We start from the raw sequence: 27302 nt of genomic DNA on the forward strand, positions 1-27302 counted from the left end.
TCAACCTGGATTCGAACTCTGTCAAGCAAAATGGTAATATGTTCAAAAACGGCCGCGCTACGCGATCCGCCACTTGCATTTTCAGCGTAGAACGCCTTTTCTTGTAATTGACTGATCATGATTTGCACACCTCCACCCTCGGTAGACTATCAATGGATAAATCCAAAAGAAGAAAAGTCACGGAGGAAAATAAAGAGTTTAATTCTGAGTTTAATTCTGTGAGTTTAATTTGCTTTCACTGCCAACGATGCTGGCTTACCTGAATGCTTGATATGTGGCGAGCAATTTGACATTAAATAGCTTTTGCGGCTCCAGACGAATTTGATTTGGTGGAAAATAGGGCAAAATGGCTCTTTGGATAGTAAAGGTTGCCGACCCCTGCCCTAGGTACTATGAGAAGAAGGTTCCCTTTAATAATCCCCGAAGGGAAATTAAATTATTTCGCTCCAAGTTCTTATTTTACACATACACATCGGCCGTGGTCTGCCCACCGAGGGTTCAGTATGTTGCTCAAGGAAATAGAACTGGCTACCAGCCAACACTTTGTTCTTGGTCCGTGCTGGTCTTGTACTGGCCACCTTCCAGTTCCCAAGCCAAGTCCCAACAGACTGAGGTACGACTGCCACAGGTTCATTTGTTCACACAACTGCTCTTGTACGTAGGTGAGAAATCCAACACTGGAGAGGTTAAGCTCTCACAGCTTTTATAGAAACAGAGCGGTTAAAGATCAGGACGTGTTTAATGGTTGGATGGTTCATTTAGGGTCTTGGTTGAAGAGGTTTGGAACTCGAAAGAGTCATTTAAGGGTAGTCCCACATAACAGCTGGAAACGTCCACAATGAAGTTGAAGTGCATAGACTTAAGGGTGGCCAAACATTTTTGATTGAGGGCTATATACAGAAAAATCCAATGGGTCATGGGCCAAATAGTACATGCATAGTTTTCAACCAGTTGCAAGAAAAACAGTGGTCTTAGACCAGAAAACCCCATATGCCATAAAATATTAATTCAATGTCATAATCAACTATGCGACTAAACTTAACAGTTTAAGGTTTCACATTACAGAAGTTTATTGGTGTGCCCATGTATTACATCAAGTACTTCTGTTTCTGCTCTGTTTAAATTCCATTACAATGAATTCAATACTTTTTAAATACCCATGTGACCCTTAAAATATAATTATGTTGTGTTTAAATCTGTAAATAAGTTAAGTTAAAAGAGTACTCATTGAAAAATATTGTTTTTGTTAATGGTCTAAGGGCCCACTAAAAAAAAATATTACGATGCAAATGTGTTACATGAATCAATTAGTTTAATGTTAAGATGTAACGGGTAGAACAGAATTTTAATAATGAACTCTGGCCAAAATGTCCACCTGTTAGCAGTTGTTAATGCAAAATATTGCTCAAGTGACGTTAACCTGTACTGATAAAAGCATCCTTATTTAACCCTAGAGACAAAAGCGACATGACAAATATTTGCTTTGCTTTCATGGTCTTATGTGCTGGCAGCTTAACGTCATCTCACTGACATTTTTGTTCAGGGAGAGCCGGGGAGTCTGGGACTGGTGGGCCTACCTGGAACTGCTGGGCGTGGCTTACCAGGATCAAAGGTAATCACACCTAGTAAATCAGTCAACGCAAACACACACATACATGAAACAGACACCCTGACTAAAGAGTTTAATTCAGTGATAGAGTGACGATTGACATTCGAACCGGTCCAACAAGGCAAGAAACCCCAGCCGTCAGACAGTAAAGAGAAAATACATCTTTAACCAAACTCATTTGGAAGAGAAGTGAGCACAAATGTAAAGTGATTACTCCCTCAGTTTACTGTAAATGTCTATTTACACAGCACACAGCAGCCACTTCCTGTTCCACCTTGTGTGCTCACTGTCATTGTGTGTACACCCTTTTGCTATAAAATGAGGGATTACAAACAACGTTTTGGATGTGCTCCAAATGAATGGAAAGTAACGTTCCTGCCCTTACTTTGTTGAGCAATGTCAACAATTATGTTGCCAAGAAAAATGTAAGCATTACTGCAACTACAATAAGGCCTATATGGTTAGAACAACAACAATATGGCATGTACACAGTTAAACATGCATGGTGCACCTGTACAATGGTGGACTATGTTGCAAACTGATGACCAAGGTTGTCTGGGTCATCTCTGTGCACAACTGTTGCAGCAAAGTTACAACTTTTATTTACCTGCTTAATCTCACCTTTGAATTTCATGTTTACCTATTACACTCAAGGCAATGTTAACCCTCAACTTATTCAGCAGGAGACAGGTGTATTAAGGTCTTTTTAGTAAAAAAAGAAAATCTAGAAAATGCATAGAGTGCTGCAGAAATGAATTCTAAAACTCGGAAATGAGTCGGCAGGTTTGTGCTCTGGTTCCTTTGTCTGAAAATCAAAGGGTTCTTTTTTGGTTAACACAAGCTGAATAGATTTAAACTTTTTGTTCTACGATAGACAATACATCAGTAAATACCCCTCTGGTGAGTCTTTGACATGTCTTTACAAAGGCGGTTGCTAAAAAGTGTAACATGAACTCATGTGACTGTGTTGTAGTTTGTTCATAGCCTAACGTTAGCATTTTACTTCTGGAGATTAAATGAACACTTCAAAAATCATAACAGTGATGATCATTTATGACGATTATCTTACTGAACAAAATATGTCAGTATCATAAATGTTTGTTGCCACGGAGCTCTGCAATAATCCCAAATCCAATGGAAAAATCCCATTGGCTTTTTGTTGAGGGAACTAAAGACATATATATGATATTTGTTTCCATTTCAAAAAGACCACCATATATATTTTGTGTGTGGAATAACAATGTAAAACTAGCAGCTATAGAAGTAAATGTAACATAACCTATTTACATCAATGTCTTATCCGTTTACCACAACTTTTTTTGTTTGTTTTTCTTCTGATGCATTTGTAGGGCGTCTATACAGTAAATGTATACATTGTATTGCGTACATATGAGCTTTAATTGTGGGTTAATTGTTAATTTGTCCAAATAACAGGGAGATCCTGGTCCCGTAGGACCAGCTGGACCTGTTGGAGAACCTGGAGTAGGAATTATTGGGCCGAAGGTAACACTAGCACACGATATGTTCACCCTATCAATATATCCCACCACACTGCTTTACCCAATCATTTTGAGAACGTGGTGTGTGAAGTCTTTACATTACAGTTTGTCTGCAGTAAAAACACCTCCAGTTCAATCGTTTTTTGATGCAAATTTTTTGATACAACGGTATTTGTCACTCTGAGTATTTGCTGCTCTCCTGTTCCTCTATCAGGGTAACAAAGGAAATACTGGACCAGTCGGGCCACCAGGAATGAAGGGAGATGGCTTCCCAGGACCACAGGTGAGAGGAAAAAGTCATCCAAAATGAGGAGTACAATCGCTCATATGTAATGCAAGAAATCAGGCTGTTCTCATTCACTGTTTGTATTAAAAACGGTGCACTGTAACTCGTGTAGGGTTGCCCTCTAAGGAAGTTAGCTTGCGTAGTACAAAGAGCGACACATCAGCGCAGCGAGGTGGAAGAGGTGGATGGGTCAAAAAAACACAGGAGAGCCCCGGTCAAACTAAAACATAGTTGCGTGTTTCGCAACTTATGTATTTAATAGTCGCTTGCGCTGCTTGATATTCATATTAGAACTCACAACAAATGCAAAATAACTTTACGTAAGATATCACAACAACTGTTGTATTAGGATATGTAAAAGAAAGACAGGTTTGTAAATGAACTTTTTTTTCCGTGACCATTAGGGACTGCCTGGCTTACCGGGAGTGCAAGGAGAGATGGGACATGAAGGGAAAGGACTACCTGGACCTAAGGTGAAGCACAAGTGTTACTTCATGAATTCATGAAATGGCGGAGAGTCCTTCGAGGGACATTTGCTGAGGCTCATGGGAACTGTAGTGTCATTAAACATACCGGATGGAGAAAATAGTTCACAAATAACTTTGAAGTATTTCTACACTTTAACCATAGCATTCTATAATCCTGAAAATGATTCATGCAGATTTTCACTGCTGAATGTCAGCTTCAACATCAAACGAGCAGAAACCCTCATGAATGTGGATATGGTTGTGAAATATATAGCAGTCCATGTGGTTTTCAATTGGAACAGAGACTGTTGACCTGTGTTTAGTGCTGGTGATATGGAAAAGGACAATAGAGTGGACGTGGAACAAACACAATGGTGTATAATGTGCTGTATAAGATGGATAGGCAGTGGAAAGTATTTTTAGTCCAAGTTTGTTTCGTCTGTGTGTCAGGGTGACAGAGGCTTGTCGGGCGTGCCGGGGCCATCAGGTCCTCCTGGAAATGGACTTTATGGATCAAAGGTCAGTGTGTGTGTGTATCTACAGTATATAGGGGGAGTTAAACAAATCTATTTCTATTGTTCTTATAAACAATTTCCTCTATCATAATATTAGCCTAATAACTTGACAAATGCTGTGATGCATTGTCTTCCCAGGGCTCTACAGGGCAGCATGGTCCACCAGGCCTGCTAGGGCCTCCTGGAGAGGGCATCCAGGGACCAAAGGTAGGCAATAAAAACACTTGACAAGACTGGTATGGTGTACTTCAAGAAAATGGGATCACAAATGTGCCCCAACTGTATCATGTTGTTCCCCAAGAATACGATGGAGCTGAGCATGTCTATCCATTATCTTGTCTTGCGAGGATGACCATTGTCTCATCTTAAGTCGTAAGCCTGTGCTGTCACATCAAATAAATCCATCTGTGGTGTTTCACTCAATGGACAGGGCTTCAAGATACGTCTATATGCTGATGATACTCTTGTGGTGCTTACCAATTCATCCATCTTTATTCTTAGGGAGAACCTGGGTTTCAGGGGCTAATGGGCCCTCGGGGACCACCAGGAGATGGCCTTCCAGGGGACAAGGTACTTACAATATAGCCACTGCATGTGCCAGTGGTTGCATTACCTGTGACATATTGCCTCTGATTACCAGTGCTTCAAATTTGCTGTAATAAAGAGTGCTTTCACACACACACACACTCACTCACTCACTCACTCACTCACTCACTCACTCACTCACTCACTCACTCACTCACACACAGGGGGACAGAGGCAATCCTGGAGACCGGGGAAAGAAAGGAGACGGTGGAGACTATGGAGGACCTGGATCTACTGGACAGATGGTAACACAGCATGTCCCATCTTGCTTCATGGGTTAATAACAATCTCACAAGTTGTTCCTCAAAAGGTCTGTGATGATCACAGTTCAAAGTGAATGTTTTGTTTTCCAGCTCTAATTTGTTGTGGGTCACAGTTTCTTTTCCTTCTCGTGGGCAATGCTGTCCTCTTTATTTAATGTCAAATGGAACCTATAAAGGAAGGTCCTGATAGCAATTTTGTTTTGTTGTTAATTTCCATGTTGGGAAACATGTATCAAACATAAACTCCAATGAGCGTTTTCAGGCTGATGCCATCATCAATTTATCATCATAAGGATCGACTGGTCCTAAACTGATTGTCAGTTAGGTCCTGTTCTTGAAATCCCTGTTTGTAGGACCTCGTGGTGGTATCCAAAAGGCAGAAAGTAACAAATGCCGCTAAAAAGGAGATCAAATCACAGTTACTGTTATAATTGTGCTAAACGTATGTTACATGGAAAACATTGTGTTTCCAGAGATTGGGTTTCCATCTTATAAATATTGTAACATTCTTATTGTAAATTCAAATAAAAATCCCATATTTCCGAAAACTCCAACGCAGCTGGTTTGGCTAAAAGGTCTTGTACATCTAGTGTCTCAGAGTAAGACATTGGTCCTAACAGTTAATATTATACATAACATTATGATATTATAATCCATAGAAATGGCATGCCAGCTGAATGCAAATGGTTTATTGGTAAATATCACTGATTTATGCCATTTATTAATTTTGGCATCATATTATTGCATAGAAATATGACCATTCGCCCTCTGATCTATATAAAGGAATCAACTTGACTTGCCCAGAAAATAAATGATTGACTGGATACCGCCGGTACCTTTTGTTTTTACTCCTTGTAAATACGTTTATGCTTGGCTGAAGTGGAAAAGATTGTGTAAAGTGTGTCTTAAGGAAGTAAAAATGCACACGCACACTGTTATGTTGTTGTTGTACGTGGGTGTTGGCAGGCAGCTGCCGTCCCCTCTTCCCTGTACAGGCACTGCATCTTTTATTGGTATGGAGTACTCGACCGTAGGTCAAACAAACACACACTTACACCCATGATTTCAGGTCCTGTGTGAAACAAAAAGTAGCCTTTGACTTATTTTAATGGTAAATAATTTACTGGTCAATAATGTAACAAACATATCGATTTAAAGCCACCATGATGTTTTACTAAACCTAGCCATGTATTTGTTTTGCCTAAAGAAAAGCAAGTAGTTTAGTTGTTTTTGTTTTGTTTTGATTTAGCCTACAGTGTTAAACACGTTTAACACTGCGACCGTAATGCGGGAGAACATCTTTCCCTTGACAATGCAGTTTACTTCATGTGTGGTTCATTTTACAGGGGAGAACTGGAGAAAAGGGAGAACCAGGACTAACAGTGAGTAAAGTGACTGGCACAAACGACAGTTTTATATCTTAAAATGTAATTAAAATGTAAACCCTATTTGTTTTCTGTACACAGAGAGAAGAGGTCATCAGGATTATAAGAGAAATATGTGGTAAATTACACATTTTATCATGTTTATCAGTTTAATCCTCAGTCAATGTTAATCTTTTTGTGTTGCTTAGTTGGGTTTTGTCTAGTAAATGTGTGTGTAGGATTTAGTGGCATCTAGCGGGGATGTATGCCTACAATGTATAAACGTAAAGGCTCTCTCTAGAGCCAGTATTTGGTTTGGCTTCTGTAAAAACACACAGTGGACCCTATGTAGATATTTCTTTATTTCTTATAATACTATTCTATTTATCCTGGTAAGGGGGAAATTTGTCTCCGCATTTGAGACAAAACTGCATCCCTGTATATAGGGAGCAGTGGGCTGCCTATGACAGGCGCCCGGAGGGCAGTTAGGGGTTCAGTGCCTTGCTCAGGGATACTTCGACACATGACACGTACCAGCCAAGGATCGAACCGTCAACCTTGCAGTTACCAAGCACAACCCTCTTAACCCTCTTACACAGGCACAGGCAATTTAAGTAAAACAAGTTAAAGTCTCAACTGAAGTTTTGAAGTGTATTTTGTTCCATCAGGTAAGAGTATAAGCTGCACAGAGATAGTATGCAAAGTTTTTGTTTTGCAATGGTTCATGTTTTTGTATCCACAATGCAGTTTTTTTGGTATTCTAATTTATCTTTGACATTTGTTGCCCAGGCTGTGGTCTCAAATGCAGAGAAAGCCTGGAGCTGGTGTTTGTGATAGACAGCTCTGAGAGTGTGGGACCAGAAAACTTTGAGTTGGTGAAGGACTTTGTGAATGCTCTTATCGACCGCGTGACGGTGAGCCGAGAAGCCAGTCGGATTGGTGTGGTGCTCTACAGCCATGTGGACATGGTGGTAGTCAGTTTGCAGCAGCAGTCCAGCCAGGATGACGTCAAGGCTGCCGTCCGGAAGATGCCATACCTCGGTGAGGGTACCTTCACGGGCAGCGCCATCCATCGAGCCAACCAGCTTTTCCGGGCCTCGCGGCCCGGTGTGAGGAAGGTGGCCGTGGTTTTGACAGACGGGCAGGCCGACCCCCGTGACGTCATGCAGTTTGAAGAAACGGCTACGGACGCCCACGCAGAGGGGATCGAGATGTTTGTAATAGGAGTCGTGAACAAGACCGACCCTCTATATAAAGAGTTCCAGGCTCAGATGGATGTTATGGCCTCCGATCCTGATGAAGAGCATGTCTACCTCATAGATGATTTCAATGCACTTCCCAGTAAGCAATCAATGTCTTCTCAAACAACAATCGCACTGTTTACGATTGGCAAAATTGTCATGCTGACACATTGATCAAAGAATTCATCCATACAGCATTGGTTTTCTATAACATGCTGTTAACCCCCTTAAACCTAATCGAGGTGATTTGCACCCCTTCTCAGACTTAGAACACACAGACATCACCCACATATCTGTAATCTGCAATGTAGTCTTTCTTGTGCTTTCAGTTACCTCAACACTTTAGATTTTGCACTGTTTTCTTCAAATTCAAATGAAATTGTTTCCAGCAGTAATCCAGTGATACTGTATCCTGTGCAAACAGGAATTTCTAGCAGCTAATGCAGCATTAGTTTCATGGCGCAGTTTCACCAAAATGAAAAGAAACACAAGCTACGCAAAGCAGGGATATGGTAAGATAACTGCTGTCTCACTCACAGGAAAGTATGATGGAAACTGTAGTACCAAAAACTCTGAAAATGTTAAATGCCAAACAGAACAAACAAGTAGGAATGACAAACTCCTTGACCATTTTAAGGTCAATCCCAGGCTTTGCTAGTCCATGTCGATGTGTCCTTGGGCAAGACACTTAAGCCCGTATTGCTCCCAAATTGCTGTGCCTGGTGGTGGTTAGATTGTCTTGATGGGCAGGTGGCATGGCAGCCATCAATGTATGAATTTGTATAAATGCAAAGCACTACACAAGTACAAGTCCATTTGTCCATTGTGTTTATAGTGTGCATGCATAGTATGCAAATAAAGTGCTTTTACACTACATGTCAGTCACCCAGTAACACCCATCATATCCTGTGATAAGTAACATTTCATTGTTTGTTTTGGTACAGCTCTGGAAGGCAAAATACTGAATCGGATTTGTGAGCAGGATGACAGAATGGCATTTCTACCAAACTCCATCTTTCCACTTGTGGAAATCCACCCAGAGGCTCCAGTAGACGGCCGCTTCAAAGAGTTCCCAGTTGAGGAAAACATCCAAGTAATGCTGCTTTTATCTTGTTTGGAGAAATTATACTTGAAAATACTGTTGACCTCAGTCATAACAGAAGTTATCTCGAGACACTTTCCATGCAGAGCAGTCTACACTGTACTCTGAGAGAGAGAGAGAGAGAGCGCGCTATAATAATATAAATAAGACTAATACATATAATAGTAGCAGTGACTATTATAAAAATATCAGAAATAATATCAGAAATGACTACTACTATTTTTAACAGTAGCAGTGGATATAATAGAATGATAATAGCAGTAATAGTAAAATAAATATGACAATATATGATAATAGTAATAGTGGCAGTGGGTGTTAAGCGGGGCCGCGGCAGCAGGAGCAATCCTGATCCAGGCGTACAAAGATCCATGGAAACCTGTGAATGTGACAAAACACCATCCACCTTGTTTTGAAGAAACAGTTTCCGCGAATGCTGTGACGCGAAAACGTGAAATTCGCACCATTCGCGTAAGTTGACATTTTTTAACTTGGGCGAAAAATGTGGGTGACGCTGTGAAAGCCTAGCAGCGTTGAGATGCCCCTCCTGTCATCACTGACGTCCTGCTGTTGTTGAATCAGGAAAAAAATATTGTAGCCGTATGTGTTCACCCAGAGCTCTACGATACCTGATTAGTAGAGACCGGACGAAACTGTTTATAAATGTGTGTGTGTATAACACATATGGTACAAACAATGAAAAAGACGCTGCCGTATTTACGCATATATGACGTTATGTTGAGTGTTGATGGAGCTGCTACAATGTTAGCTTAGAATAGCACCGATCGATCCGAGCTCCATTGAGAAAATTAATTATTAGTTTGTCGTCTTGCGGAGAGAACTAACAAAACATGAATTTAGACTTTTTATAAATCAACATCATTACGTAGTTATTTCAGCATCTGTTTATTGCAATTAAATCACAGCAAAATCAGTTTATTTTGTGTTCATACAGCTGTAGTAAACAGCCGACGTGTGGCTTGCTAGACACAATGAATACACCTGGATCAAATCCACGGAGCTCTTCCACATGATGTTATGAACCCAGACATGATGGCGTTTAGCGTGGGACTTCCACAACAAGAAATAGTGGTTATTTCTTCCATGGTTGATGGCGGAAATTAATGGCTTAGTTGATAACGGCTTCCATGGAGATAAGCCACTCCTCCTCTCCAGCGCGTCTAATGAGGCGAATGACACAAATAACCACAAATGGTCCCGCGAGAAAACTCCCACGAGTAACGCAACGTGAAATTTGGTGTGAACGTAACGTTAGCTATGCTTGATGCTAGCCTCAGATTAGACCACAACATTGTCTCTGTGTGATATCAGTGTTATTTGACAGTATATGTCATCATAGGTAAACATTGTTGCATTTTGGAATTCAATTAGTATTGAGAATGGCTTTAGTTGTCTTTTCAGGTTGACTCTAGGTCTGTTGGTCAGTCTGCTACTTTTTGTCCACACTGAAATATCTCAACAACTGTTGGATGGATTAGCATGCCATTCATGGTTCTCAGAGGATTAAACCTACCCATGATCTGTCTTTTCCTCAATGACCCTCAAAAGCCTGCCCCCTGATGTTAGTGGGCTCGCCATTGGGTGAAAGGCAACCCCAGATTCACTCTTGTTTTGGAACAAGCTTTGTACATCTGGCGTTTTGTAGGTGCATTTCTTTGCATTTTGCTGTTTTTGCTTACAATCAGGCTAGTTGCTACGTTCTTACCATCGACTGTAACAGGGATATTCAATTCGATTGAGAAAGTCTCCTCGTGCAAAGGTCCACTATTTAGTGCCATATATATATATATATTTCTATGTATTATTTATAATCCATCTGGTTAAATTTGAAAACTGAGAATAATTGTTAAAATATAATTGATGTGTACTTTCTTTATTTGATTTGACAGTTGTTGACTACACAGAGACCTTGTTACTACTACTAGGCTTCTTGAATGTATATATATATAGTGTCTGTCAAATCAAATCAAATAAAGAAAGTACACATCAATTATATTTTAACAATTATTCTCAGTTTTCAAATTTAACCAGGTGGATTATAAATAATACATAGAAATATGTAAATAAATGTTCTTCTCTCATTTCAAGTAAAATAAGGGCTCCATCTCAATAAACAATCTCTACACATCTTAACATCTTGCCCTCAGTTCAGATTCTATTAAATTGATTCTCTGACTTACTTCTCCCACTGCTCTCTGTCTCTCCCCTGTCTGTGTGCAAATCTCACTCGGCTCACGATCCGTTTCAGAATACATATTCGATTGGCTGAGTAGCATCACGTGAGATAATTTACAATGCATGTAATTGGTCGGTGTATTTCCTGGACTGCTGACCGAGTGCCGTAAAGGCTAGAAAAGCTGCACAGGTTAAAATAGAAGCGCTCCGCCAAAATGTAAAATTCTCAATTATCCATCAGTTGGGTCGTCTGGGTGCGGATCCGGACCGGGGTCCGCTTATTAGTGACCGCTGGCCTAGTTCTGACAGAGGTTGATGCCCAGAAACGTCCAGAACGTCGATCGATCAGTGCATCTCGGCTTCACCAATGCATGTGAACAACATCGTTTGGCTTGTTTGCAGATATAATTCAGGCTTTTATTTATTGAAATATGATGTTAGATTCCAAACGTTATCCCTGCCCCTCACCTCCGCGGTCAATAATGATACTCACGGTCTCGGATGAGGCAAGTAATGGCAAAGAGGAGGGGGCATGTTCACCCAGATGCTTTTATAGTTGCGAGGCAAGCCCACCAAGGTCAGTCACATGACTCTGTGGATATAAAATCTTGAGGATCGGTAGAAGGATGGCATCATTCAAGGTACAGAGCTTTAACTGATTTTTCCAAGCATTCACCAAAAATGTCACAGCAATTGAGCCATTCTGGCTTTCAAACAAGTCTCTGCAAGTTGCTTTTTATTTAGCAAGATGCAAGATGGCGCCGTGCCAGCGGCAGCCTGTTGCAGCAGCTCCCTGTGTGTGTTTTAATTTTTACAAATTTCCCCCTGGGGATGAATAAAGTATCTATCTATCTATCTATCTATCTATCTATCTATCTATCTATCTATCTATCTATCTATCTATCTATCTATCTATCTATTGTTTTCCACTAGCGTCTGCATTGAAGACTGCATTGAATATAACTCTGTCATGTAAAAGTATGTCTGATCTGAGATTCTCTACATCCCAGCTTGAACTCCCAGTGGAGACAGTAACCGCCCTGACCCCACAGTCCCATGAGTCAAGTAGGGTCGACAAGAACCTGGTTGATACCAAACTGTTGGTGGAGCCCTGGGTCGAGCTGCCCGACATCACGTTTGCCTCTCCCGGTGGCAGAGGGCAGCAGGGCCCTGGGCTGACCTCTGTGGTGGGTCCTCAGACTCCGACTGGCCAGCTGCATGAGGCTGGGATCAAACAGGCTTCGGTCAGCCCTCCTCCTCCTCCTCCTCCTCCTCCTCCTCCTCCTCCTCCTCCACCACTGACGGACTCATCGCTACCAGGTAAACAAACAGAGTGGCGACGGATACAACCTTTGATACGTGTCTATTTTAATATTATTTCTGATAAGTTTATTGCTTACCAAAGACACACGATAAAAAAGATGGTGTCATAAGAAATGAAATCTTGAGTTGTGCAACACATCATGAGGGTGCTTATCACATGGACCTCCCTTTCTCTTATGATGTTAAGATAAGATAAGATAATCTTTTGTAAGTTCCGTGTTTGGTTAGATCAGGAAACTCATCTTCACTCTGGGCCACATCGGCATCACGGTCGTCCTCAAAGGGCCGGTTGTAAATGTAAGACTGTGTAAATGTAACTACTCCTAACATATTGGTAAATAACTTTACATTTGATTCTCTGCATTTGATTATTGTTTATTCAAGTGTAAAAATATATTTAAGCACATTTCTGTTATTATAACTTAAATCCTTTTAATTTAGGGTTAAACCCACATTACTCTATCAAAGATCAAAATTTTAAAGAAAATAACAAATATTACAAATATCATCAAACACAAGTTATTACATTAACTTTGTTCAAAGCTTAAAATCCTTTCAAGGGTGCGTTTGCACAATCCCACGTGAAGTATTTCATGTGTTGTAAAGCCACGTTTAAAGTCGTCTTCAATGTACTCACAATACATTTATATGTCAAATGTAGAGTAACCAGCCAAAGAGCTGCTGCTATGACTCTGTGCTTAAGTATCTCATCATTTTGATTTTCTATCTCATAATTATGACTTTCTATCTCATAACTTCGACTTTCTATCTCATAATTTCGACTATGGGGATATTTTATTTATTTATTTATTTATTTTGCTGGCGGATTCGTGGGCCACATAAAATGACGTAGCGGGCCGGATCCGGCCCACGGGCCTTGAGTTTGACACCCCTGGGTTAGATGAACAGTAACAATAATGTTGAGACCAAACTTGCAGGGCCATGCTAGAGGAGGCCTTTTCTCTCTTTTTTTCATGTTATTGTGTTTAGGTTTTAGGGATACCATGTCTGTATAGTCTTGTATCATTATTTGTAAATGATGAGAACAGATTCAGGAATGTACCAAGTTCAATTTTTTGATATTTGTGTTTTCTTGGAGTATTATATGCTTCTTTATACTTCTACTCCACTAGATTTTAGAGGGATATTTTGTAACTTTAACTCCACTACACACATTTCATAGTCCGGTTTAAATTACTAGTTATTTTGTTTATTTAGATTTAACACACAAAGATAAACTTCATCAATTTAAAAATGTGTTTATATAGATAGAACTACAGTTTGTGAAGCAATTATGAGTTAATCTAAATTAGGAACAAATGTAAAATATCCTTACACATTAATGAATCAATAATAATTATAGAATATATAATATAAAATATCGCTCAAAGGAGTACTTCTACTTTTGGTGCTAGAATCATATTTCATTGATAATACACCTGTACTTTTTTGGCACACTTTTTATACTGTAGTATTTCTACTTTTGCTCAAAGCCACAATGAGCAGGGTTTTCCTGAAAAACAATGTCTTGACTCATATCAAAATAATCCTTCTCAATCATCACGTCTGATCTACTAGAAGTGTGTGGTGGTGTCTGTGTCCGCAGACACCGCCCTCCAACTGTATTTTCATATGTTGTGTTCAAGACCTTCCCCGGCTTTAACCTCTATAAAAATGAAGCCACCAGTGCCAGATCGTAAGCAATCATCCAAGATGAAGCTACCACAATGGTGGAAACAGCGCTGAAAAAAATGCAAATATAAAGCCAACCGGACAAAGCTTGTAAATGAGAGTGAATCTGGGGTTGGCTTTTGCCCGCTGACAAGCACCCTAACACTAACCGCAGTCAGGGGGCATGGCTTCTGGTATTGTTGAGCCGGGAAGGAGGGGCCAACTTTGAATTGACCGACAAGTCCTACTCATTGTGCCTTTTAAGTAAAAGATGTCAATACTTCACTTTGAATCGATCTGAGCTTCACATTTTGGAATGGAAAGGGAATGAAGTAACAAGTAAAGAGTCCACTGAGATTCATACAGGTTACAACCAGGTTGTTTTCATTTGATCTCAGGCCCTGTGGAGAGTGGAGAGTTCAGGAAAGTACAGGTGTCCCTTTCTATTCTATGAGAAACCACAGTATTCATGTTAACATATAAATATACATTGACCGGTCTTCCTCAAGACTGAACTGCAGAGTAAAAATGCGGTCGATTGCGATACGAGGCCGAGACCTTCAAAAAGACTGATCTCGACTACTACAACGCTGGTCTGTCCCCTCAAGGCAAACTAATAAATTGGCAAAATTGTGCGTTTAGCACGACAGACTTCCCGAACACAGTTGGGTACTTTGATTTGCATTGCTGCCTTCTGCCCGTTGCAAACAACGATTTGGTCTTTGCAGAGCGGGGAAGTGAGATCCGAACACAAGTGGTCAACGGAGATGCATTCTCATGCCAGGTCCACTTGTAATCGGATCACCCAAGACGCCAATGAATGCCAGGTCTAAACAGGGCCTCAGTCAGCACGGGATGTGTCATGTAGCAGGTTATTCTGATGACCTGCTACATGTATGTTGAAACTGTAACATGCAGTGAGTTATTGCACCCTTCTTATCTTTTCAGTTGAGGGGTGCAGTCAGCCTCTGGACCCAGGTCCCTGTCGACAGTACGTGGTCAAGTGGTACTACGACCCCGAGGCCAACGCCTGCGCTCAGTTCTGGTTCGGAAGTTGTCAGGGCAACGCGAACAACTTTGAGACTGAAGCCAGCTGCAGGAGTTCCTGCGTCTACACGTAACAAGCTGTGCTCGGAGAAAAGGGTGCGTGCAAAGCGAACATGCTCCATCACCGGTGCCGAGGGACGGAACAGACTGACACTCTGTGGACGCTGCAGGTCAAGGAGGTCAAGGAGGTCAGGCTTGGACCTCCTTACTGTCTCTCAGCATACGTTCACACTGCAGGTGCTCCTGCTCAATTTTTAACTGCTGCACATGTACTAGCCGTCTGGTCATTTTTGAAAACTACATATATCTGCTCTGGGATTTATCCCCAAATATAAAACTACAAACCAATACGCGCTGACAGGAGAATCAACAAGACTGGGTTCAACATGCCATCCCTGATGCGAATCATTTCATTCTGCCTTTCTTTCGGTTGTTGTCTATACACTCAGTCAGCGATCCTGTGTCAACCGGTTCAGTTTTTCAGCTCTGAGCATGTTCACTTGAAAGTTCTTAATTGCAAGCCACTACCCTCAAGTCCTTCAGGACCATGATTAACAGGCTACTACCTCTGTTTGTCATACCAAACGCGAGTTTGACCTCCGGGTGATTTGTGTATTTGTGCGACACGTGACATATGAGAGTGCAGCAGTCTGAATATCTAACCAATGCAGAAAGCAAATAAGAGTATTTCCCTAAAATGTCAAAATATTCCTTTAAATTTTAACATAAAATGTTTGTCAAGCATGTGGGGCATATAATATATCTATATACAAATATTATATATAACAATATATATTCATTTGATATAGAATTACTCATAATTAGAAAAAAACATTAAAATCCTGGGTAATGACATAATATTGTGAAAAAACTAATAAAAAGAACCATTCAGCTATGTATCATATAATGGGGGCAATGAACATTTTCTGTGCGTTAACATCTTTAGAATACGTTGTGCATCAGAGGGTTAAAGAGCATCTCTGAAAGTGCAGCTCATTCAAAGTGTTGTCATGCTTGTCCTTACCGGTGTGACCAGAATTTCATGTCAAGTTAAACAAGGAAACAGTTCAGCTCAAGAATAGCAGAGCCTCAACAGACAACAGGGTTTCACATCTCAGTGAGTGAATGCAAAACTGTTTATGCAAACTCTGCATCCCAATCAGCACATTCCATCTATTCCATGCAGCTTGGCAAGACTCACCGCTGTGGACAAACAGAGTAAAGCTGTTTCTGTCGGTAACTGTGGCAAATTATTTCTCAGTTATTGACAGTTGTGTCTAAATCTGTTTAGTTCAATTATATGTGGCAGTAAGTATTATGTCATGACAATATGACTATGAAAAGAGCACAGGGCAGAACATCACAATTGAGGAACTTTCACTTGCAATGTGAATATAGTGACCGTGTATATTGTTGTTACAGATGTAGTTTATGGACCTGACAGGTATTTCATTCTGGGATTCGTCTTGCTATTGTTGTTGTGGGTCACTGTTTTCAGGTGTTTCTTGAAGAGTTGTCTACAAAACAGCAGTGCCTTTAAGGGCATGTTGATACCTAAGCACACTGTATTCTTACAGGGATGGATTGGGTGTTTTTAAGTGGGCTCGTATGAGGTACTTATCCATAATCCATGTATTACCAGTAGAGGGCGATCGGCACGCCGCCATTTTGGAGAAACAGAAAGGAAAGCCGGCATGGGAGCAAAGCAATATACTGGTGTGGACGAGGCCAGCAAAATGCTCACCGGATAAAAAGCTTAACATCAGTTCATGTATACATATGCTCTATTAAAAATATTTTCACTGCTTTTTTCGCCCCGTCAGACAGCAACTGAACAAACAGAGAAAGTTATCTTTGCTCTTTTCAAAGCCAAGTTTCACGTTAAGTTCAGTTCCCCAGCTGGTATTTAAAATATAGCGCATACTTAAACTGATATTGATTTTCTTTAAGGATATCCTTTCTTTTAGGTGTACAAAATACATGTTGCCGCTGGTCTGTTCCACACCAGTATATTGCTTTGCTGCTGTGCCAGTATTCCTGTCCAACTCTCCATTGTGGGGGCGTGGTGACACTCTGACTACGGATAAGTATCTCATACAACCCCACTTAAAAACACCCAAACTAACCCTTTAACACAGTTAAGGTATACTCACATGTTGGAGCTACTTCAATATTGCTTTCTCAAGCTGTAGTTGTTCAGCTTAAGAAACAAATCTTTTAACCTCTATTAGGATGAATGTTGAATGAACAGATACACTTGACTGTAAAATATACTGTTTTATTGTTTAACACTGTTAAAATGCCAGAAGGAATAGTAAAGTTAGAACACGGTACTTCAACAAAATAAACCTTTTTTCAATAAATAAAATATAATTTCTTAAAGATTGTCCATTTTTATAACCCTTTCAAAAGTACACACAGAGCAACACACATACAGTATATGGCATTTGACATTGAGTACACAACAGAGATGCTCACAAGTCACTTTTTGGAAGTCCAAGTCATGATTCCAAATCAGGTCTCAAATCTTTGGTCCAGAGTCAAAGTCTCAGGACTAAAAGCTAGAGTCCAAGTGAAGTCTCTCAGTTAGTGTTGGCTTCATATTTATTGTAAAAACTTGAGTTGTATCGATCTCACGGCAATGGATAAGTATTTCTGAAAAGGTCAAACTCTTCTAAGTGTGGATCAAAACTGTCCTGTTATTCTTGCTTCATCCTTCAAGAGGCGACAACTTGGTCAGACAATAATATAACCGTGAAGTGGAAGAATAATCAAATCATTTTTTTACCCAAAGGAACACTAAATACAGAAAGCGTCTGCTCAAATTCACAGTTTAACCCTTTCGACATTCTGAACCAGTATGCACCAATAGTGTATTTAATAATCAGACAAATACTTTGTAGCTGTGTCGAGATTGTCAGGTTTTCTGCCCTGCCAGATGGTACCAGTGACATGAGATCATAACTGTTTACTACTGATATATGTGCATTTGACAGCAAATTATGTTGGTGGCCAGTATACACAAAACTACTGCTTTGTTTGCAGTAGCGTACCATAGCACCATTTTAATGATCAATTTCCATTTATCCCATCTTTTCTTTATCAATACAACTTGTAGTTTTTAATGTCAGCTATTTAGATCAGTAGATCGTTTCACTGCATAGCTAGATATGACCCACACCCCATCTGTTACAAAGTTAATGTGGTTTACCCTTGTTGCTGCCAAACTTCACAACAAGCTTCTTTTTAGCAACTTCAGTACATAATATACACAGATGTTTTCCCAGAGAAAGGCAAGCTTCTTAAAGAATGGTACAAGTTTGTAGCACAGTCATAAAAGACAAATATAAGGAAGACAGATTGAAGGCCCACATCATGTTAAAATTAGATTCTTCCTTACATTTCTTATTAAATACAAAGTAACAGCAAAGTAAAACAGACCCACTCACACCCCTTAACATCATGAACACCGTTTAGAAAGTTTCAGACCATCAGGAATGCTTGGAGGTGCAGGTGGAGGGAATCAACTACTAACCTGAAAAGTCTTGAATTAAAAAGTTACGGTTCGGGAGATCTTAATATATAATGTTGAGACCCTGAAGTCCTTCTATAATTAGTGCAGAGGTTGTTGTGCCTACATTAACATTTTATGTGGACTTAGTTGTCGTGTTGAATTCAGTTTTTTCATCCGGATTAAATCTGTATTTGTATCCATACGGCCGCAGATGGTGCGTCAGGTACTCCAACACATACATCTCGACAGCGTAAATGTAGTGAAAGGACACGACAAAATCTGAGCAGCAGCCTGGACCCTGGAGAGAAAAAGAGAGAGAACCACAATAGAGTTTAGCACAGTTACGATTCAGACGGTGTGCTTAAACAGCAGGAAGCCAAAGATGACTCCGCAGGTGTGAATGTTGAATACCTTAAACTTCCATCCACTACACTCTAGTATATTTACAATGAAGTAATAACAGCAGTCACTCCTACTTTAGGTTCAGTATTCCCTAGTGCTACCTGTTTAGTGAGCCTGTCTCATGGACAGCGATAGGTACAGTACCTTCCAAAAGTATTCACCCCCCCATGGCTGTTTTTCCTATTTGTTACATTGCAACCTTGAAGTAAATTTTATTTTTATTTGGATTTCATGTAATGGACATACTGGTGAAGTGAAATGATAAAAAAAAAGTAGAGTAGGCTATGAGGCCTTAATAACATCTGGTGCTACCAAATACCGTCAGAAGTCACATAATTAGATAATTATAGTCCAATGAAGTCCATCAAGTGTGCAAGCCAAGTGTCACATGATCTAACGGAGCACCATTAAATCTATTACCAAAATGGAAAGAATAGGGCACCACACCCGAGTGGAACTACAACTCAACGAACACATTCACAGGAGGACCTCTGGCTGGAACTGAACCGCACCGATGTTCTGTACAACCGCGTCATTGAACTCTTTGTAAACAAAGAAAGGAGGATGGACTTTGTCTTTAAGTGAACAGCAGCTTTGGTAAGTGAACTGTTTTTGTTTTTACATCTGCAGTAGCGTTACTACTGTGTTCATTTGTCTATGGTGTCGTTTTTATGATATAGTTAATATTGTTCCCTCTGATGTGAATAATATTTGAATGTCTCATGCTCTTCAGTGTGTGGATGAATACGTGTTTTAGCGCTGCAGGTTTGCTGGATTGATTTGTCATGCTTTGTTGTCATATAAATATATGTGACTGGTTGTTGTGAGTTTGTTCTTGTCGTTGTGTAAATTTCGTTGATTTTGACTAAATGCATTGTCCGTTAATGACGAAGCATCCCGTCATCGCGGGGTTAGGGTCGGACATTTGATTCTCTGTTTAGGATTTTGTTTTCTTTCACAAAGCAAGAATTATGGTCTGGAGAAATGGGGATTGTGTGGCGATTGCTTTAGCCCTGTTTGAATCAGTAGGGAATAGCTATACGCTGCATGGGGAGTTTGTAGCTTGTGTGTTGCTGTTGTTTTTCTGCTAAGCTAGTTTAGCATAGCCTCCCAGAACACACAGGCCTCACCAGGGTACAATGTTTTGTTTGCGGGGTGGGCGTGTCAGACAGCATGTTGCCACTTTAAGCAAAGTCCACCGAAAACATTATATTCCCCACAATTTAAGCTTCTGCATTTTCCAAATGCACTAGTATTATTCAAACGTATTGTTCGGTTCGTAAGCATCGCACCGAACGGTTCAGTGGCGGTTCAGTCCTCCACCACACCCCGTGACAGAAGGCCAGATCATTCTGTCACGGGGTGTGGTGGAGGACTCAAACGCAGACCAGGCAGAGTAGCGTGAAGCAGGTGTTTAATGAACAAACAAACAGGAATCGTTTCCAGAACAAGACAAGAGACGAGGGGGAAAATCCAGAAGGAACGAGACAGGGCAGGTAGGCAGACAGGGAAACCGGGAACAGGACAAGCAAAAACGGGCGGGTAGACATGTAGATGATCTGGCAAAGAATGGCTAAGAGGTAGGGGTTTATAAAGTGGCTTGAACAGGTGAGGGGAGTGCTTGATTGGTGATAAGAGGCAGGTGAAGGGAGTTAGGCTGAGGCTGATGCTAAGGGAGTGGCTAACAGGTAGAGTGAGAAGGGTGCGGAGCTACACAAAGAACACAGAAGGCAAAGCCAAATTGTGACACAGAGGGAACAATATTACCCATATCATGAAAACGACATGATAGACAACTTAACAGAGTAGTAACTCTCCTCTCACTCCCTCCAGGAAATACACGACTCCATAGTTCTTGTTACTGATGGATTTATTCGTGTGTCAACACCGAGAGGGAAAATGAGTCCACTTGAAAACACATGAATCTTCAAAGTAGATCACTTAAAAACTTAAACTTAACTTTAACACTTTAACTTTAACACTTTGCACAGAGTATATGGACCGCTGCCGCTTCGCGCATCTTCTTGTTGCTGTGCACTGACTAAATGTGTCCCCAGCGCAACATAGGACATAACAATAGTTCTTATCATATATAAAGCCAAACGAAAATCCATCTTCATGAAAACAAGTTGTACAAATATTAATATATAATATAAACTATAATGACATAAATAACATTTATGGCAGTTAAAGCTACTGCAGTTAACTTACCAGAGCTGCTGTTCACTATTTAAAGACAAAGTCCATGCTCTTTACTTTGTTAACAAAGAGTTTAATCTCACGGTTGTTCAGCACATCCGTGCGTTTTAGTAAGAAGTCCTTCTCGATTCATGGACGCCAGGGAAGACACTCGAGCCTCCCCAGTTGTATTTCTTGAATAGGTTTTAATGCGTTTGAGGGCTGAAAATGTCCGCTCCACAGAGGCAGCAGATATTGGGATTGTCAACGCCCAACATGTCACGCTAGCCCACTGACCAATCACGTATGGCTAGGCCAGCTAGCAGGCTCTGACACATCAAATAATACGCCCAACATGTCAAACTAAAGATCTGATTGGTTGAACACTATGACAATCAACAATATCATCCCCATTCCATTAAACTGCACATGGATTCACTTGTGAGTCTGCAGGCCTCGGGCCTCTCTTCTTACTAGAGACACAGAGGTGAAATCTGATTGGATAAAAGCTCTACTTAAAACAAGCTGCACTGGAAGCAGGAAGACAGTAGCTATGCAATGAGAAAATAAGATTATGGGAAAAATATTTTTATAAATAATACATGTAGTGTATTTAAGAAAAATGAAATGTTCGAGCGGAGGGCTTAAAATAGGCTTAGAGGTTAAGAAAAAATATTAAATAATAAAATAGCTATAACTTTGTGATTCTGTTTAGGCCAGCAGAGAAGGCCTTGCAGGCCCTGACGGCCCACCACTGGAATGGTTTAATACGAATACGTGTATTGTTACACCTCTAAAAACAAATAATAACCGTAGCTGTGGCATCATAATGAGGTTATTAGGAGGTGGTTCAACTGTAGAAGGACAGCACTGAAGGCCCAGGTATAAAATGCATGGCCCACCACTGGGATCTAGTAATCTGGGAAGAAGGTGCTTTACAAACTTCTTGCGAGCAACGGGACTGATGGGGAAAGTTTAGTAGTTGGGAACATAGAAAATGACTAAAACCGGAAGATGGCAGTAATGCAACAAAAAGGATGCAAGCTGCCGTTAAACATCACAGAAGAAGAAGGAGAAGAAGAAGAAGCTCTGGTGGCCGGGGAGACACAGAGAGGACAGAGGAAGAGGAACACCAGCCCACGAGAGTCGGACTGATTCCTGCACACCGGCCTGGGTGCGCTCCGAGGAGCCGGGAGGCAGGAGAGAGCGCATGGCTGTGTGAATTGTTTGTAATAAAATACGTTTGTGTGAACCTTAACTGCTGAAGATGTGTTGAGGAGGACCCGCGAGTGGCACGGAGTCGGCTACAATGGGTTTAACATGTTATAAATTGTCATGGAGGGCGAAGTCTTTTACCTGATTGCTAAGATGTTCTTTGTTCTTTGTTGCTTGTCAGTCTAACCTAACCAACTACCGGGATGCTAGTGACCCAGTCTGTCTGAGGTCAATTGCTTTATGACTTAAGCTATTGTAAGCTGTTTTACTGAGTTTCTTCTTTGCAAAATGGTCTGAGCAAATTTGAGTTCCCTCTGGTAAGCAGCTATGCAGTGTATATGTCTAGGGCTTTTATTGTGAAAGTTAAGAACAGGAGTGTATCTGGTCTGCACTGCATTTGTCTGTGCTGCTTTTGTCAATGTTGAAAGGAATAATCAAAGGTTGATGTCTTGGTTTGGACTACCAACCAAAAATTTCAGAGAAAGTCGGAAGCAATATTGTAGTAGTAATATTATATCTGTATATATTGGGAGCCTACCTTAGGTTGACCACGGGTGGCAGTGTGGATTAGTGTGGCAGGTAATTGGTATTTAGGGCACAGGTGCAACAGACGGCTAATGATGTATGGGTGACGGGGAGATCACATGTTTTTTTATCACACTTTACGCTCTTGCTCCTCCACTTTTTATTTATCCAGTGAAACATCAAACATCTATCGATTTATCAGAAGAATTTTGAACAGACATTTATGGTTCCAGATAATGTATCTTATTGACTTTGGTGATCCCCTGACTTTTCCTCAAGTACCACCATGTGGTTTTGTCTCAACTACTGGATGGAGTGCCATGACATTTGGTGCAAACATTCATGTCTTTATCATCCATGAACATATGGAAAAACATTTTAAAACTACAGTAGACTAACGTTAATAAAAATGTTGTTTTGTTTTTTATTTCCATAAATTTCCATGATGCCTCGCAATGCTTTCCTGAGGCCCATGCTGCGTCCAAATTTAAATCATGAAGGAAGAAGAAATTCATTTTCCATCAATGAAAAACGAATGAGGTTTAAGTCACCCCTCTCAGGGAATTGATAATGCCTGGTCATGTAATGCCCCCCAAAGTGAAAAGGCACATGCAGATGAATGGCACCCACCTCCATCCATGACACTCAGCGGGTGAGCGAGGATACCTGGAAAAGGGGTGTCATTTATCTGCATGCACCACCTGCAGTGAAACAGAGCTGGCCAAAAACCGGCAAAGCCTCACCCCAAGCAAGCCCTTGCTGAGAGAAAAGGCAAATGATTTGGCAAAGAGTCAGAAAATAGCGAAGCTGTCATTACTTTATCTAATAATCATCGTCTTACAGTAATCAATTTGATCCGAACAGACCTGTTCACTATAAGAGGTTTCCACTGTAGTGTTGGTTAGCAAATGTAATCTTTCTAACACACAAAATTAAGATGGTCAACACGGTAAACCTACTAAATATCAGCATGCTAAAATGTAGCATGTTAGCATGCTGATGTCAGCATTTAGCTCAAAGCATCACCATGCCCCCAAACAAAAGCAATCATTTTGAACAATTCTCCAAAAGCCCAGATTCCGTTCATCTGCATCTTGAATGATGAATGAATTCCCACTCAGAAATAGTTTTATTGCGTCTTATTGGCATTTTTAGTCTAAATCCAGATTCTCAACAGGAACTTGTGTATTGTGTTGCATACCTCTACTGGGGGATAGTGATCGTAAAGCAGATACCAAGGCCTCGGTCTTGAGGGCTGCCTGACCAGGTAGTAGTCTGGAGGATAAGGATGAAACGTTTGTCTCCCCTTAACGTCCCTGGAGTCCGCTGGCTCCACCTTCATCGTCTCCATACATTTTCCTAGAGCGATGTCCTCTATGGTGGAGAAGTGGGTACATTTTCCAGTATCAAACCCTTCGACAAATCTCCTCAGTGCTTCCTTACTGAGGACATAACCTGCTCCTCCACTCATGTAGCCTTGACTGATGAAGGGGGCAAACCTTCTACCCAGGTACAATGGCTTTTCAGGATCATATCTGGACAAGGTGTAGCGTAGATTCTCTATGACCATGAACGTGTCGTCGTCTGCTTTTATGAACCAGTCCGCTTCCTTCAGGTGGTGCTGGTGGATGTACTGAAAGGCTCGGATGGTCTTCCAGTACAGGTTTTCCCTCCCCTCACTCACGTTCAGCTTCACAGTGGGGAAGTCCGTCTTGACAGAGCTCATGTACAGCACTTTGTTGCAGTGCTTGGCCCACGTTTCCCTGATGTGCTTGGTCCGGGATTCCAAGTTTTTGGGCCCCGTCATGATCCAGCACAAGATCCGCGTTGTTCTAGAGGAATTAGTTGCTGAGCTCTTGTTCTCAACTGGAGGAAATGAAGAACAAAGTATCAAAAATGTGTTGCGTGGACATTTTACACCTGAAGGTTTAAGACCTACGGTTAATCAGAACAGTATACTTGGACTGTTGTCAAGAGTATAACTGAATTAATGAGTAGAGATAAGCCGGTACCAGTTTCACTACTGTGATCAAACATTCTAAACAATACTGTCCTTGGTATGTGTTTTTATCACAATACTGTGACGATCATGGCAGGGTTTGATAATAACCATGGCTCAATGGCCTGTGGCCACAAAAGGTAACTCTGTCACCCCAAAATATCCCCAAGAGGTGGCCCCATGTGGAAACCAAGATTTGTCAGGTCTCCCTAACAAAATCAGTTTGATTCTATTGGAATATCCTCACTAGCTTGGCGCACCACTTTGGGCTAAACTTTTGTCAGGCGCCATGTCTCTATTAATTCCTGTCGCTTGCTTTGAAAGCACTGCAATGGAGAGGAACTGCTGATTCGTGAAGTTGAAATTACAAGTTATCTGTACGATACCACGTCATTTTATTACGAAAACCTCAATAAAAGGGTGGCAGCTGGCTGGCGTAGCCTTATCTAAGTAAATGATCTATATTTTATTTAATCTCCAGTTAATATAAAATGTTTTGTAGAAGTACAAACGTAATGTTTGAGAAGAACAAAGTAGGTTACGCCTTCAATCTGATGTCGAGCACACAGCTGATACGGGGATTGTTTACACACCAGAAATGGATATTTAACAGATTCAGTGCTGACAGAGAGAATCCCAAATGAGACGCAATATTCGGACGTTCGCATGTTGTTAGGACACGGTGGCTGAAATATGACACATTTTATATTATTGCATAATTTTACTACAATTAAGATATAGGAATACCGCTGTTAAAGCACAAGAAAAGCTGAAACTTTTTATATTTATTTGATTGAGGATGAAATGTTTTAGATGTAACTTCTAACAATGAATTCTGAGTCACAATTTTCCCCATCCTGACTAAAGTGCTTCATAGTAGTCGTTGTAGTTGCCTTGTGACTGCTTGCTGTTATAATGAAGTATTGAGGAAACAAATACATTAGGCCTATATCAGATCTATAAAGCTGCTAAACATCTAGCCTTATTAACCTTCATCCTACCAACCAAACAAATGTAACAATCAAGGACTATACTGAAAAGAATAACCTACTATAAAGACAAACAGCATAGCAAAATGTTAATTTTTCTTGTCAAAACATTAGTTATGTAATTCATGTAATCTGAAGAAAACTAATTATTAATATTTTGGGAAATGTACAGTTATTTTGCATATTGAGTAAAACAAAAAATAAACAGAGCACACGAGGAAATGAGTGTAATCGTCTCCGTCAAAACGACTGACAGACGGGTTCCACTCTCCTGGTAGCGGAGATGATGAGGAGCCATGGCAAGCACGAACTCAATACATACTCAATAAATGAAACGAAGTCATTGGGAACAAATTGATTGACAAAGTAAAAAAAATTGTAATGACAGGATAAATAAAACAAAACCGTATACTAACTGGGTCGGCGGGGACCCCAGTCGGTAGGATGAGGGTTTAACAACCGTTGGCACTTCGGTACTTGTGGCAGCTCTACCAATCATTAGATCCGTCCGCAATTTCACTGATTGTGTTCTGTGTTGCATCCAACACCACCGGAACAGTGGCCATTACGCGCGAACAATTACGCATGGCTATGGTTATTGAAATCTCATGGAGGCTACCTGTTACAGTCGCCGTAGTATTATCATTATTATTATAATTATTATCATTATAAAACACCAGGAGAATAATCAATGATTTATTAGCGCTCGTGTTGAAACTGATTTTGGTGCTTCACAATTCAGGATAAATTACAAGAACATGAACAGATGGCTTGAATGTAAATAAAACAACGATGCAATTCATCACTGATAAATAAAGTAAGATGAAGGTTGTAGATGCACCCATTGACACTACTCGACTTACTTTTTTTTAAAGGAATAACAGCGAGAAGACATAGCCTCTTATTGTGGCGCATCAGCCATAAAACGTGCATAAAAAACACGATTAAATAAAGTATGGATACAACCAGTGCCTACCTGTGTGCACGGGCTGTTTGACTTCATGCTTAGCATTCCTCGTGAAGTAAATAGCTTGTTCTGTGGCAAAGTTCGAGTCCAACAGAAAGCGAGAGGAGAGAAATCCCACCATGACTCCAAAGGTGAAGATTAAATGAGACTTAATGTGCCTCATCCTCCTCGTTGACCTGCCAGGAACAATAAGTGGCCAAGTCACTCACTGCTCGATGCGCACGAGATACTTGTCCGGTCACTTGCTCTAAAAATGAAGAGATAAATAAGGAAATAAGGATGTGTCACGAACGGCAGTTCTTGTTTTTCCAGACGCAGCGCGCACGCAGTAACCCGCTCTCACGCGCG

General features: G+C 40.7%; 2 protein-coding genes across 2 annotated transcripts in view; one reads left to right on the plus strand and one right to left on the minus strand.

Annotated features, from left to right (window-relative positions):
• col28a1a (collagen, type XXVIII, alpha 1a) overlaps positions 1-15239 on the plus strand; it is a gene marked incomplete at both ends in the record, with an annotated part of 32963 nt that extends 17724 nt beyond the window's left edge. The window contains 14 exons of the mRNA XM_079176482.1: positions 1544-1612; positions 3044-3112; positions 3323-3391; positions 3799-3867; positions 4312-4380; positions 4515-4583; positions 4878-4946; positions 5126-5206; positions 6571-6606; positions 6691-6727; positions 7378-7929; positions 8774-8922; positions 12135-12444; positions 15067-15239. Coding sequence (XP_079032608.1) covers positions 1544-1612; positions 3044-3112; positions 3323-3391; positions 3799-3867; positions 4312-4380; positions 4515-4583; positions 4878-4946; positions 5126-5206; positions 6571-6606; positions 6691-6727; positions 7378-7929; positions 8774-8922; positions 12135-12444; positions 15067-15239 — 1821 coding nt within the window. The remainder of the gene's footprint in view (positions 1-1543; positions 1613-3043; positions 3113-3322; positions 3392-3798; positions 3868-4311; positions 4381-4514; positions 4584-4877; positions 4947-5125; positions 5207-6570; positions 6607-6690; positions 6728-7377; positions 7930-8773; positions 8923-12134; positions 12445-15066) is intronic.
• Positions 15240-17450: 2211 nt separating this feature from the next.
• On the minus strand, positions 17451-27186 carry c1galt1a (core 1 synthase, glycoprotein-N-acetylgalactosamine 3-beta-galactosyltransferase 1a). Its single transcript, XM_079176517.1, has 3 exons — positions 26964-27186; positions 24201-24865; positions 17451-18977 (listed from the first exon to the last, which is right to left on the minus strand). Exons 1-3 carry the CDS (start codon positions 27115-27117, stop codon positions 18813-18815), a joined length of 984 nt encoding a protein of 327 aa, XP_079032643.1. The 5' UTR covers positions 27118-27186; the 3' UTR covers positions 17451-18812.
• Positions 27187-27302: the final 116 nt, after the last annotated feature.

Source organism: Pholis gunnellus, assembly GCF_910591455.1.
Source record: "Pholis gunnellus genome assembly, chromosome: 16".
Classification (NCBI taxonomy): domain Eukaryota; kingdom Metazoa; phylum Chordata; class Actinopteri; order Perciformes; family Pholidae; genus Pholis; species Pholis gunnellus.